The sequence below is a fragment of the Apodemus sylvaticus genome, chromosome 2 (assembly GCF_947179515.1).
Source record: "Apodemus sylvaticus chromosome 2, mApoSyl1.1, whole genome shotgun sequence".
Classification (NCBI taxonomy): Eukaryota; Metazoa; Chordata; class Mammalia; order Rodentia; family Muridae; genus Apodemus; species Apodemus sylvaticus.
The window spans coordinates 152,707,797-152,720,723 of record NC_067473.1 but is presented as its reverse complement, the minus strand read 5'-3'; the positions used below and the strand labels follow the sequence as shown (position 1 = coordinate 152,720,723).

Genomic DNA, 12,927 nt, shown 5'->3' with positions numbered 1-12,927 from the left:
ATTTGAGAACTAATGTTAATGTAACAGCAAGACCAGGCATGGTGGCACAAGCTTGTAATCTCCATCCTGCGCTGGACTACAAGTTCAGGACCAGCCTAGGCTACACAGGGAGCTGTTTTTATTTTGTTTAGGGTGATGGCAAACCTAGGAGCTGTGGTGACAGAACCACTGTGTGGCTACGCCATCCCACTGCCAAGCAGTAGGCAAAGAAGTAAAAGGAAGAACAGGGTTAAGAGTCCAGTCCACGAGGACAGAAAAAAAAAAAAAAAACGCTGGGCATGGTGGCGGCGCACGCCTGTAATCCCAGCACTCTGGGAGGCAGAGGCAGGCGGATTTCTGAGTTCGAGGACAGCCTGGTCTACAGAGTGAGTTCCAGGACAGCCAGGGATATACAGAGAAACCCTGTGTCGAGAAAAAAAAAAGAGAGAGAGAGTCCATGTGGGGAGAACCAGTGGACAATTACCATCACCCAGAAAAATAGATTTGAGCATGTTAGGCTAAGTGTTCATGGGGCAGAAAAATAAGCAACAAGTAATTAGCCCGGATGCTAGCTTCTTCCCTGCCCCTCTCCTGCCTGGGAGAACACAGATACAAAGACTCTAAAGCAAAGGTCGTGTCTTACCAACTCCCACCTGAACTTGATGTTTAAATGCCAATAGGTGCTGAGAATTCAAAGTTCAAAAGTGTTAACACTAGAAGAAAAATCCTTTAAAAAAGTCCAGAGAGCCACCAGCCTCCGAGGCCTGGGAGACGACAGAGCCACTCCACCTGTGAGAACTCAGAGGGAACTCCCCTCACCTCCAGCTACACTGCAGCCCACAACCATACTCCCTGCATGGGACTCACACTCACAAGAGGACATCACAGTGGGACATATCGACAGGACACACAATCACACTAAAATAAAATATCCTGATCAACACTTAGGGGAGAGCTTCTTTTAAAAATACATTTAAAAAAAAAAAATCAAGAACATTCCAAACATTAGCTCTTGGTGATTAGAGTAGTCAAAAGTATTTTTATTATAAATTTCAGGATCTAAGAAGTAATGTTACATGACTAAGATAAATCTGAGATGACTTCTTATCAAGCATGGGTGCCTTGCAGACGGCACTGTGCCCTCGGGCATTAGAGAGACGGGCCCACCCCTCCTTGAGGGATGGGGTCAGCTAGGTGACACAAGATTCTGCTGAGCGCCACAGCTACAGTGAGCGCGTGGGTCCTCTGGGTCTGCTGCCCTGGTGCTGGGCTGAGCTCAGGCCAAGTCGTCTCTTGAACGCTGAGGACCACACCAGAACTCAGCAGCAGTCTTGGTCTTAAATTCAAGTTTCTGTCCCACTTTTCATTTAAGTGATATCTAATAATAAATGATAAAATTTTATCATTTATTTCATGATTTACATTGAAAAAGGGTTATGACCCAACTGATTCTGTAAGCCAAAGGATGACACTGCTTTCTACATGCAGAGACCCACAGAGAAGCTGATGATATTCCAATGCCCAAGAACAGGTAGTGGGCGGCAAACTAATCCAGGTTCTAGATGGCGCATATGCCGCCCCATCAGAGGGGTCACTGCTAAATCATAGGCACGTGGGGTGGCTGGCTGGCTATACTTGTAAGAGGTCAAATAGACCTTGACGAGTCACGTTGACCACCTTCCTGCCACTAAGACCAATGACTGCAGCCCATACCCGCACTGGCAATCAGACCAGGGAACCCTAAGTCTCCTACACAGCTTCAGTGGATTTATCCCCTTTTTGGGGACAAGGTTTCACCATACAGTCCCGGATGGTCTCAGTATGTATACCAGGTTAGCTTTGAACTTGGGATAATCTCTTGCCTCTGCTTTCTAAATGCACAGATTACAGGCGGTGCCACCACCCCTGCACCGTGTATCATTTAAAAGGTCCCTAAAGGCATCATCTTTGAAAGATGGAGCCGTGGGAAGCTTCAGGAGCTTGCTGGGTGTGGAAGAGGTACAGGGTGACACACTGCGCGGCTGCAGTACCTGAGAGTCGGGGTGGTGCGGGGGAGCACCTCACACTACAGAATGGAGACCGGAAAACAACAGCCACAGAGCAGTCAGCTCACCAGTCCTGAGAAACTGCAACAGGATGCACAGCTGGCAGTTCCAGCTGCAACAGGATGCACAGCTGGCCGTCCCAGCTGCAGGTTCCTCCCCCAGATTCTCCTAATTGAACCCCATCCCTTAAAGCAGTGGCCCTCAAAAGGGAGATGACTTTGTCCACAGGGGACATTTGGCAATGTAGGAGACAGTTTTGGCTACCGTCACCGAGAGTGAGTGCCAATGGCATCTGGTGGGGAGAAGGCAGGGATGTTGCCGATCGTCACATAATGCACAGGGCAGCCTCTTACAGAGAATTACTGAAAGGCCATGGTGCCCAAGTCGACTAACCTGATGGAGGTGGACCATCACTCTTGTCCTTCTGAATCGAGCATGAACCAAGGCCCTTAAAATGACAACCAGGCCACTGTGAACACTGTCTCAAGTCATTGCCACGCTGAGCCGAAAGCCCAGTCCCCCCAGTGTCCTGTAATGTCCGCCGTTGCTGGCAGTCTAAGTTCCAGTGAATCAACTAAAGCCGTAGGTCTTTTTGTCCTCTCTCATCTGAAAAGACTGTTACTTCTTTCTTAAAGCCAGTGCAACTCCAACGGCCACTGCCAGGATGGCCACCGCCGCAGCCCCTCCAAAGAGCAGGACGGCCTTGCCCTCGGCGGGCAGGCCACTCCTTGCCCCCCTGACAGCGGCAGCCTCCCCAGTGTGGCTCTTCTTCCTGCTCCCAGCCCCCTCCTCACTCAGCTGAGGCGCCCCCTCCACCCTCTCCACAGCATCGGGTCTCACTGTTACTGCTTCCAACTCTTCCTCACCAAGCTCCACAAACACAGACGGAGTGGGGCTGGTTTTCTCAACTCTCATCATTTCTGAGGCTTCCATGGTAGGGACGTGTGGGAGCAAGGGAACAGCGGCTCCCGGGAACGCCTCCTCTGGTACCTCCTCCTTCTCCACATGCACAATGTCAGAGTTAGACGAGTTGTTCTCACTCTTCTCCCCAGGCCCGCTGCTGTCTAAGCTCTTCACTTCTTCAGGATCCATCGCAATCTGCTGCCAGGACTCGGGCCCGAGGGACACCGGGAGGCTTTCTGTGTGCCAACTCTGGCTTGCAGACAGCGAGACGGGCAGGCTCTCCGACTGCCAAGACGTTGTCACTGTGGGAGACTCGGGGGGACTAACTTGTCCGGAGTTGTCACTGGGCAGTATATAAATGTCATTGCTATCTTCTGCAATGATTCCAGGGTATTCCTCCTCCTCAGACTCAAGACTAAAGACAGTTCCCTAAAACAGAAAAGGAAGAATCCACAGAGACTTGTTAATATTTTAAAATGCGTTAATCTAGGAAAAATAATTCTCATTTAACATAAGTTTCAGGAGTAAATACACTGTCTGGGCCTCTGCAGTTTCTGAACAGAAAAGACCCATTTGAAGGTAAATGTGGAAAAGGGTTTTACTTTTCCTTTTTTCCGTTTTTTTGAAAAAGGTGCTTCTACCAGAATTGGTCTCAACACCGCCCCCCCAAGCATTTTCTTTCCCCCAACAGTCTCAAACTTCTGTCCCGCCTCAGCCTTCCAAGTGCCAATATCACAGACCTAGGCCTCCACAGCCTGCTAAGTGGGAGAATTTTTAATTTAGAATTTTAGTTTCCTTGAAACTAAAAAATTATAAGTTGATATTCAGAGTGCATCACATCCAGCCAATTAACTCAAGACAGCAGAGAAAAGGAAAACAAGACTTTACACTCCTGAAGGTGTGACTAGCGAGTACTCTGCCACAACAGTGCTGGTGTGAGCGCGGACAATGGTCTTTGGGTGTGGGAAGGCAAATATGGAAGATCGCGGCATTCTGGCAGGGACGGCCATCAAGGAGGAACATGGCAGTCGAAGCGCAGAGCTACAAATGGCGGGCAGGGAAGGGCTAACTGCTTACTCTGCGCAGTGTGTGTACCAGGAGGAGGAAGTTTAGGAGGACTGACCGAGCTAGAAATAAGGACTTTATTCCATAGCTAATGGTCTCTCACACACTGACTGCTGTGGCATGTGCAGGCACACACAATACATTTAAAAATCACACCAAGCAATGATACACACCTTTAATCCCACCACTGGGGAGGGAGGCAGAGGCAGGCAGAACTCTGAGTTTGAGGCGAGCCTGGTCTACTACACATTGAGTTCTAATAAAGCCGGGATACATAAAAAAATCCTGTCTCAGAAAAAAAAAAAAAACAACAACCAAACCAAAAAACTAACAAAGCAATGGTATATAAGGAAATAGGTATATAATAAACAATGATTATACATTAATTTCTAATATAATACACTATAATTAGTATAATATTATACTAATATAATACTATACAGGAAAACTGGAGCTTTGAAGTATGTTGTGATGGCACACCTGCGACCTATGGGTAATTAATTGGTCGGGGCTGCATTGTGAAGACCTCTCTCAGCAGCAAACAGGTAACAGTAACAGCAATGAGAGCAAGAGGCACTTCTGAGCCCTCCTAGCCTTCCGGAGGCTCTTGTGAATCTGAACTGCTGGAAGTGTGCAGAAGAGCAGGCGGAGAAAGGGAACACACTCAGATTTAGGGGTGTGGTCAGTTCAGAAAGAAAAGATGAAGCCTTTACATGCTGCTGTGATCACACACAGGACATGGGAACTGAGCAGGGGCCGGAGGGCTGGCTCAGAGGTTAGGAGCACTGGCTGCTCTTGCAGAGGATCTGGGTTCAACTCCCAGCAGCCACACGGCAGCTCACAGCTGTCTGCCACTCCAGTTCCAAAGGATCCAATGCCATCTTTGGCTTCCACAGGCACCAGGCACAAAAGAAGTACATAGACACAAATGAAGATAAAATACCCATACACATAAAAATTAAATGTAAGAAGTGTAAAAACTGGGCTAGAGAGGTGACTGAGGGGTCGAGGACTCAGGTTCAATTCCAAGCGCCCACTGGCGGCTCACAACCACATGGTGGCTCCCAGATATTTGTTTAACTGCAGGTCAAGGGCTTTGACACCCTCTTCTTGTAGGCATACATGTAGTGTGCAGACAAAATACCCATACACACAAGCTAAATTAAAAGAAAGAAAGAAAGAAAGAAAGAAAGAAAGAAAGAAAGAAAGAAAGAAAGAAAGAAAGAAAGAAAGAAAGAAGAAAGAAAGGAAGAAAGAAAGGAAGGAAGGGACGGGGGGCGGGGAGAGAGAGAGAGAGAGAGAGAGAGAGAGAGAGAGAGAGAGAGAGAGAGAGAGAGAGAGAGAGAGAGAGAAGTAAGTAAAAGCTGAGCAAGGATTTTTCACGAGCAATTTTCTTCCTTTCTTTCCTTGAAAATAGATTCTTCTCTCATACATCCAACAGTTTTCCCTGCTTCCCCCCTCCGGGCCCCTCCCCTAATGCACACTTTCTTTTCTTCTTTTTGTTTCTGGGATAGGATGTGTGTGTGTGGATGTGTGTGTGTGTGTGTGTGTGTGTGTGTGTGAGAGAGAGAGAGAGAGAGAGAGAGAGAGAGAGAGAGACACAGACAGAGATGACAGAGACAGAGGGAGAGGGAGACAGAGACGGAGAGACGGAGACTGAGAGAGTAAGAGTCACAAAGGCCAAGCAGGCCGCCTGCACGCACCTCAGGGTGTGATCATTAGGCTTCAAAGGCTGCCTCCTCCCTTAGTGCCACTATTCCTAAGGATTCTTTTCCCAGCTTCAAATCCTGCTTGACCAAGAGGCCTCCCCAGATCAACTCCTGTGGGAACTCTTTCAAATTTCACTACTCCATTAGCCTGACGGTAATGTAAAACCCAGCAACATTTCTGGACTTCATTAATAATGAATGTTAACAAAGCACGGACTCCACCTCATCCCTTTCCTCTCGCATCATAACATCTTGCTGCTCTTTGAGTACAACAAAATCTCAATGTATTCCTAAGTGTGATGCTTTTGTTTTGTTGTTTTGTTACTTCTGAGAGGTTTTGAAAGGTTTTATGCTGCACAGGCCAGCTTTAAATTCAATATGTAGCTGAAAGAGATGGAGATGGTTCCATATGTAAGAGCACTGGCTGCCCTTCCAGAGGACCAGGGGTCAATTCCTAGCACCCACATGGCAGCTCAAAACCATTGTAACTACAGTTCCAGAAGATACTACACCCTTCTCTGGCCTCTTCAGGCACCAGGCACCACACATACATGATACACAAACATATCTATGCAAAACAGCCATACACATAAACAAACAAAATATTTCTGTCTTAATGATGGCCTTTTAATTGTGTGTGTGTGTGTGTGTGTGTGTGTGTGTGTGTGTGAGTGACTGTATCTATGTGACCCTGGCTGCCCAACAACTCAGAGATCTGCCTGCTTCTGCATCCCAAGTGCTGGGATTACAGGGGTGAGCCACCATGCTAGATTTAAATCTTTAAACTATTTTGTGTGTGTGTCTGTATATGTGTGCTCAAGCATGCTGTCCCCCACCCCACCCCCACCCCCACCAAGGATCTGTATCTTGGAGTACGTGAGTGCAAAGTCAGAGAACTCTCTCTCATTCCACCGTGTGAGTTCTAAGGATTGAACTTGGACTCTGGCATCAAACCCCTCTAGTCACTGAGCCATCTTTCTGGCCCTGAACTACTGATCTTCCTTCCTCTGCCTCCTGAGGGCTGGAAATGCTGGCTTTTGCCACAAAGTCTGACTCTTGTTTTGCATTTTGAATTTTGTTTGTTTGTCTGTTTGTTTTTCTGAGACGGGGTTTCTCTGTATAATCCTGGTGTCCTAGAACTTGCTCTGTAGACCCGGCTGGCCTCAGATTCAGAGATCCAGCTGCCTCTGCCCTTAAAGGTGTGCACAACCACCACCTAGCTGTTTTTTGTCTGTCTGTCTGTCTGTTTGTCTGTCTGTTTTTTAGGACAGAGATTTGCTACTTAGTCTGAAATGGCCTGGAACACACAGGCTGACCTGAGAGGGACCCGACCACCTGTGCTCCTAAGTGTTGGGATGACAGGTATGCATCCACCCTTACTCCACCTAATCGTTCTTCCTTCCTCTCCCCCCACGTCACAGGCACTCGCATAATGTAGCCGTGGCTGGCCTGAAACTGGCTATGCAGACCAGGCTAGCCTTGAATTCAGAGATCTGCCTCCTGTCTGAGAGTGTTGGCGATTTAAGGTGTAAAACACCAAGCACAGCTTCTAAATGTATCGTAATATATTTAAATACAAGCTTTTCTTTCTCTGAACATTTTCTGCTATTACTCTAATAAAAGTATTCCCTATTTCTTTAAGGAATGTTTTACACTTATTTATTAATTGCGCATGTGCACGGAGGTCAGAGGACAATTTGCTGGTGTTGGTTCTCTCCTTCCATTGTGTGGGTTCTAGGGACTGAACTCTGGTCAGCAGGCTTGGCAGCAAATGCCCCTACCAGCTGAGCTATCTTGGCGGACCCTACCACATCTCTCAACAGAACTAATGCAGGGACTCCTGTAAGCTTACCCACTGTCTGGAAATAAGAAGCATCATCTTAGCAGATGCACATGCTCATCCCAGCCACAAGCTAAGGCAGGAAAATTTCGAGTTTAAGAATAGCTAGAGTTGAATGGCTGGAATAGCTAGCCTTTTTGAGACCCTGTCTCCAAAGGGGGGGAGGGGGTGCTGGGGATGTAGAGTGTGGACCGGAGACAGACAGAGGCTTCTCTACTCGCAAAGGTCCTGAGTTTCACGTCCAATGCCATAAACACAAAAAAGAGGAAGGACGCCAATTAATGGAAAGTAAGATGTCAACACATCCGGTCTGGTTATCGCTGTGTCCCTAGCATCTTAGCCCTCACTGTTGTTAGTCTAACAAAGACCACAGTTCTCTTAGGAAATCAATTGACTCTCTGCCTCAATTACAGTCCCTCTTACAGTCATCAAAACCCATGGGCAGAAAACCTGACTCTAATGTATTGTCAAGCCATCAGATAAAGGTTCAGTTTAATGCTATAAAATAAGAGTATTGCTAACAATCTGACTCTTCCAGTTAAGAAGCCAAGAGGGCAAGACCATGCAATATTTAGACGACACATTATCCTTCCTGAGCACAGTCGTGCTTTCCTCGGAAACTAAATATAATTTTTTAAAGGCACAGTACTATTAACTGAAGTAAAACTAAGCCTTCCTCTCTACCTTTAGGGTACTAAGCCATGCCAGTTTAGTAAAAATTCACCAAGTGTTTTATATTCTTTTATAGTTGTCTTTTTTTTCTCTAAAACTTATAATACATGGAGATTGTGTGGTGGTCAGAGGGTTCTCTCCTTTCACATGGGTTCCAGGGATCAACCTCAGGTAAGGCTTGGTGGCTAGCACCTTTACCTACCCAACCATCTTAGCTGCCCTTATGCAAGAATCCTGAAAGAAGACACAAGCAAAGGAACTCACATTTGTAATCTCAGCACATAAGAGGCTGAGACAGGAGGATTGCTTTAAGTTAGAGACCAGCTTAGACTTCATAATAAGTTCCAGGCCACCCTTAATAAACTTCTCTCCCACCCATACAGACAGCTGTTCTTAGGTCCCTAAGCTCAGCAGAGTAAACACAAAGCAGTTCTAGAACCATCTCCATCACCTAAGCTTGGTCCTAGCAAGGCATCGGCCTTACACTTGACCAGCTGTAAAACAAATTGAAATCCAGTTTCTTTTTCCACTATTTCACAGTGCCTCAAGTTTATGGCCAGAAGTAGAGAAAACAGGTTACCCTCTTCAAGCAAACAGATACACAAAAATTGTACACAGGGTGTAGATCCTGGAAGGTCAGCCACACTTCAGTGTAAGGTCCCACACCCCACCAGGTAGTAAATGGGCAGGGCAAATTGGACTTGATTGGTTATATAGGGTTATATATATATTTTTTAAAAAGGACATGAAATTAGAGCCGGGAAAGGAAGGGGTGGGTCTGGGAGAAGAGAAGCAGGGGAGGGGGAATGTGTAAATGTGATCAATACAACTGTATGAAATTTTCAAAGAATTATTAACATTTATAAAGGGGAAAAAGAAAAGTAGTACCTGATGTTTACTATTATTATTATCATCATCATCATCATCATCAACATCATTTTTCGAGTCAGGCCTCACATTGCCCTGCCCTGAGCCAACTCTGCCCACAAAGCTGGCCTCCTGGATCGCTTGCTCCACATCCAAAGTGCTGGGATCACAGGCCCAGGGGGTTCAGGGCCTTAGTTGTTTTTGTTAAGATTTTCTTAAATTTATTTGTTTGTTTGCATGCGCACGTGCGTGCTCACGTGCCTCCCCCCTTCCCTCCCCCCCATTATGCATGTGTGTGCATTCAGGTGTGCGAGTGCACACACATGGTGGTCAGAGGACAACCTTGGACCTTGGCCTTGTTTTCTATCCTGTTTGAGTAGATCTCTTGGTTAAATGCCATTGCATCAAACTAGCTTCTGGGAACTCTGTCCCCTCCACGCCCCACCCAACCTCCAGAGGCTCATGGGAGAGCACTGCGCCGGAAGCACCAGCAGTGCCTGGGGGGAGGCACTGGTGGCCCTCAGGCGCCTCAGCTTAAGTCTCCAGCGCTTCTCACAGGCACACGCAGTCAGCTTCTGAAGTGGGTCGTGCTGGTACTGAAGTCGAAGATTCTTTCTAAAACGTTTTTTTTTTTTCCTTTTTGAGACAGGGTCTCTCTGTGTAACCCTGGCCTTGAACTCAGAGCTACACCTGCCTGTCTCTGAGGGCTGGGTCAAAGGCGTGTGCCTCCATCATCTGGCAGACTATTCTCCCCCCACACCCGCAGACAGGGTTTCTCTGTGTAGCCCTGACTGTCCTAGAACTACTCTGTAGACCAGGCTGGCCTCGAACTCAGAAATCCGCCTGCCTCTGCCTCCCAAGTGCTGGGATTACAGGCGTGCGCCACCACTGCCCAGCTCCTGGCAGACTATTCTTATTGAATACTAGTTTATTTATTTTGGGGGTTGGGGTAGAGTTTACTATGTAGCCTGGCAAGCCTGGCACTATGTAGGTAGCCTTGAACTCCCAGCAATCCTCCTGCCTCAACATCCTGAGTGTTGAGTGCCCTGCCATATCTGGCTCAAGCAAACAGCTCTGCATCCTTCCTCAGAACCACTTCACAACAAATTCAGAAAATCCTGGAGTGGATTTTCAATTTGCTGTTTCGTTTTGAACTTCTGAAACACAACATTTTAGGAGTCATTGGTCACCTGGCTCGGCAACAAGAAAGCTGATGCAGGTTACATGCAAGAGGAAGGAACAAGCAGGGAAGGGGTTAATTGACTCCGTAAGGTAGAATGCAGCGAAGCTAATACAGAAGAAACACAAAGGGCCGATAACAGGACAAAGACCGAAGTCTGACTGCAGCCCACCACGGACTAGAGCTATGCCCAGGAGTAATGAAAACCTAACACAGGTTCAAATACAATAGTGTCCCAGACAGATCCTAGCACAGAAAAAAGCTCCGGTCGACATAAAGTCTGGAGTTTGATTAACATACAACTATTAATCTTTCAGCTTTGACAAAGGGATCACAGTTGCATAAGATGTCATTGCACTAGCTGGTTTCCGTCACCTGGACAGAAATCTCATCTCAACTGAAGAATTGCCTCCGCCAGGCTGGCCTGTAGGCAGTGTGGGGGGCATTTGCTTGGTTAATAACTGACGTGGGAAGACCCAGCTCACCATGGGCAGTGCCACCCTTGGGCAGCTGGCCCCAAGTATTAAAAGAAGGCAGGCTGAGCAAGCCATGGAGAAGCAGCCAGCGAGCGTCTTTCCTGTGCTTCAGGTCCTGCTTTGACTTCCTCAACGGCCTGCGAGGTGAAATAAACCCTTCCCTCCCGTGCTTGTGATGGCGGCGCTCATCACTAAGGTACTTGTAACAGACGAAGGAACTGGGTAAAGACTACATATGAACTCATTTATTTTTGCAATTTTATTAAAAGCTTAAAATTAGCTGAGTGTTTGCATTTAATTCCAGCACCTGGGAGGCAGAGGCAGTCAGATCTCTCTGAGTTCAGTGCCAGCCTAGTGTAGATATTTCCAGGGCACCGAAACCTTGTCTCTAAACAAACACACAAGCTTAAAATTAAAACCTAATTTTAGGGCTGGAGAGATGACTCAGACTGCTCTTCCAAAGGTCCCGAGTTCAAGTGGTGACTCAGATCTGAGTCACCCTCAGATCTGGTGTCCTCTTCTGGTGTACAGCTACAGTGTTCTTAGATATAATAATAAATAGCGAGCAGGACCAACTGGAGTGAGCAGAGGTCCTGAATTCAAATTCCCAGCAACTATGACTCACAACCATCAGTAAAGCTGCAGTGTCCTCATACACATTAAATGAATAAATAAATAAATAAATAATCTTTATTTTAAAAAAATCTGATTTTAGCAAACTGTTAAAAAAAAAACAATAACAAAAAATAACCGTAGCAAGTCTGTCAATATTAAGTGCTAGGGAAGATGAGAGTCATGAAGACGCATATCCTGCTAATAGGATCCCTCTGAAAAATGCTCTGGTGCTGTTTCGTAAATTAAAGCATGCCCAGGACTGGGGAGGTGACTAAGTTGACAGTGTTATCCGCGTGCATGAAGTCCTGGGTTCAATCCCTAGCACTACGTACACAAGGCAGATCACACAGTGTGTGTGTAGTCCCATCACTCAAGGAAGAAAACGCAACAAAGGGGTCACGAGTTCAAGGCCATCTGCTGAATAGAGTCAAGGCAGACGATACAGAAGCCCCTAACTCCAAAACACAAACAAACAAACAAACAACACAGCTATACACCAACTTCCACATATACACCATTGAAATGGACATGTGCCAGATATGGTGGTGCACACCTTCAGTCCTAGCACTCAGGAGGCAGAGGCAGGTGGATTTCTGAGTTTAAAGCCAGTCTGGTCTAACACAGTGAGTTCTGAATAGCCAGAATAACACAGAGAAGTCCTGTCTCAAAAAAAAAGAAGAAAGAAGAGAAGAGAGGAGAAGGGAGGGGAGGGGAGGGGAGGGGAGGGGAGGGAAGGAGAGGAGGTGGGAGGGGAGGAAGGGAGGGGGAGGGGAGGGGAGGGAGGGGGAGGGGAAAGGAGGGGGGAGGGGGAAGGGAGGAAAGGAGGGGGAGGGGAGGGGGAGGAGGAAGGGAGGGAAGGGAGGGAGGGGAGGAGGGGAGGGGGAAGGGAGGGGAGGAGGAGGGGAGGGGAGGGGGGGAAGGGGAAGGGAGGGGAGGAGGAGGGGGGAGGGGAGGGGGGAGGGGAGGAGGAGGGGAGGAAGGGGAGGGGAGGGGGAAGGGAGGAGGAGGGGAGGAAGGGGAGGGGAGGGGGAAGGGAGGAGGAAGGGAGGAAGGGGAGGGGAGGGGGAGGGGGGGAGGGGGAAGGGAGGGGAGGGGGAGCGGGAGGGGAGGAGGAGGGGAGGAAGGGGAGGGTAGGGGGAGGGGGGGGAGGGGGAAGGGAGGGGAGGGGGAGGGGGGAGGGGGGAAGGGAGGGGAGGAGGGGAAGGGGAGGGGAGGAGGGGAAGGGGAGGGGAGAAAGGGAGGGGGGAGGGGAGAGGAGAGGAGAGAGAGGAGAGGAGAGGAGAGGGGAGGGGAGGGGAGGGGAGAGGGGAGGGGAGAGGAGAGGAGAGAGCAGAGAGGCGAAGAGAAGCAAGCGAAGAGAACAAAGAAAGAAATGTATATATGTTAGAAAGAAGCGTATATATGTTAGAAAGAAGCATATATATGTTAGAAAGAAGTGTATATATGTTAGAAAGAAGCGTATATATGTTAGAAAGAAGCGTATATATGTTAGAAAGAAGCGTATATATGTTAGAAAGAAGCGTATATATGTTAGAAAGAAGCGTATATATGTTAGAAAGAAGCATATATATGTTAG

At 47.7% G+C, this 12,927-nt stretch overlaps 1 protein-coding gene across 6 annotated transcripts in view; it reads right to left on the bottom strand.

Moving 5' to 3' along the window:
- Nucleotides 1–998: 998 nt before the first annotated feature.
- The window catches only part of Bcl2l13 (BCL2 like 13), a 55,459-nt gene continuing 43,530 nt past the window's right edge, over nucleotides 999–12,927 (bottom strand). For all 6 annotated transcript variants that reach the window (XM_052174753.1, XM_052174752.1, XM_052174755.1 and 3 more), the window contains one exon: nucleotides 999–3,356. In XM_052174753.1, coding sequence (XP_052030713.1) covers nucleotides 2,643–3,356 — 714 coding nt within the window. In that variant the 3' untranslated portion in view covers nucleotides 999–2,642. The remainder of the gene's footprint in view (nucleotides 3,357–12,927) is intronic.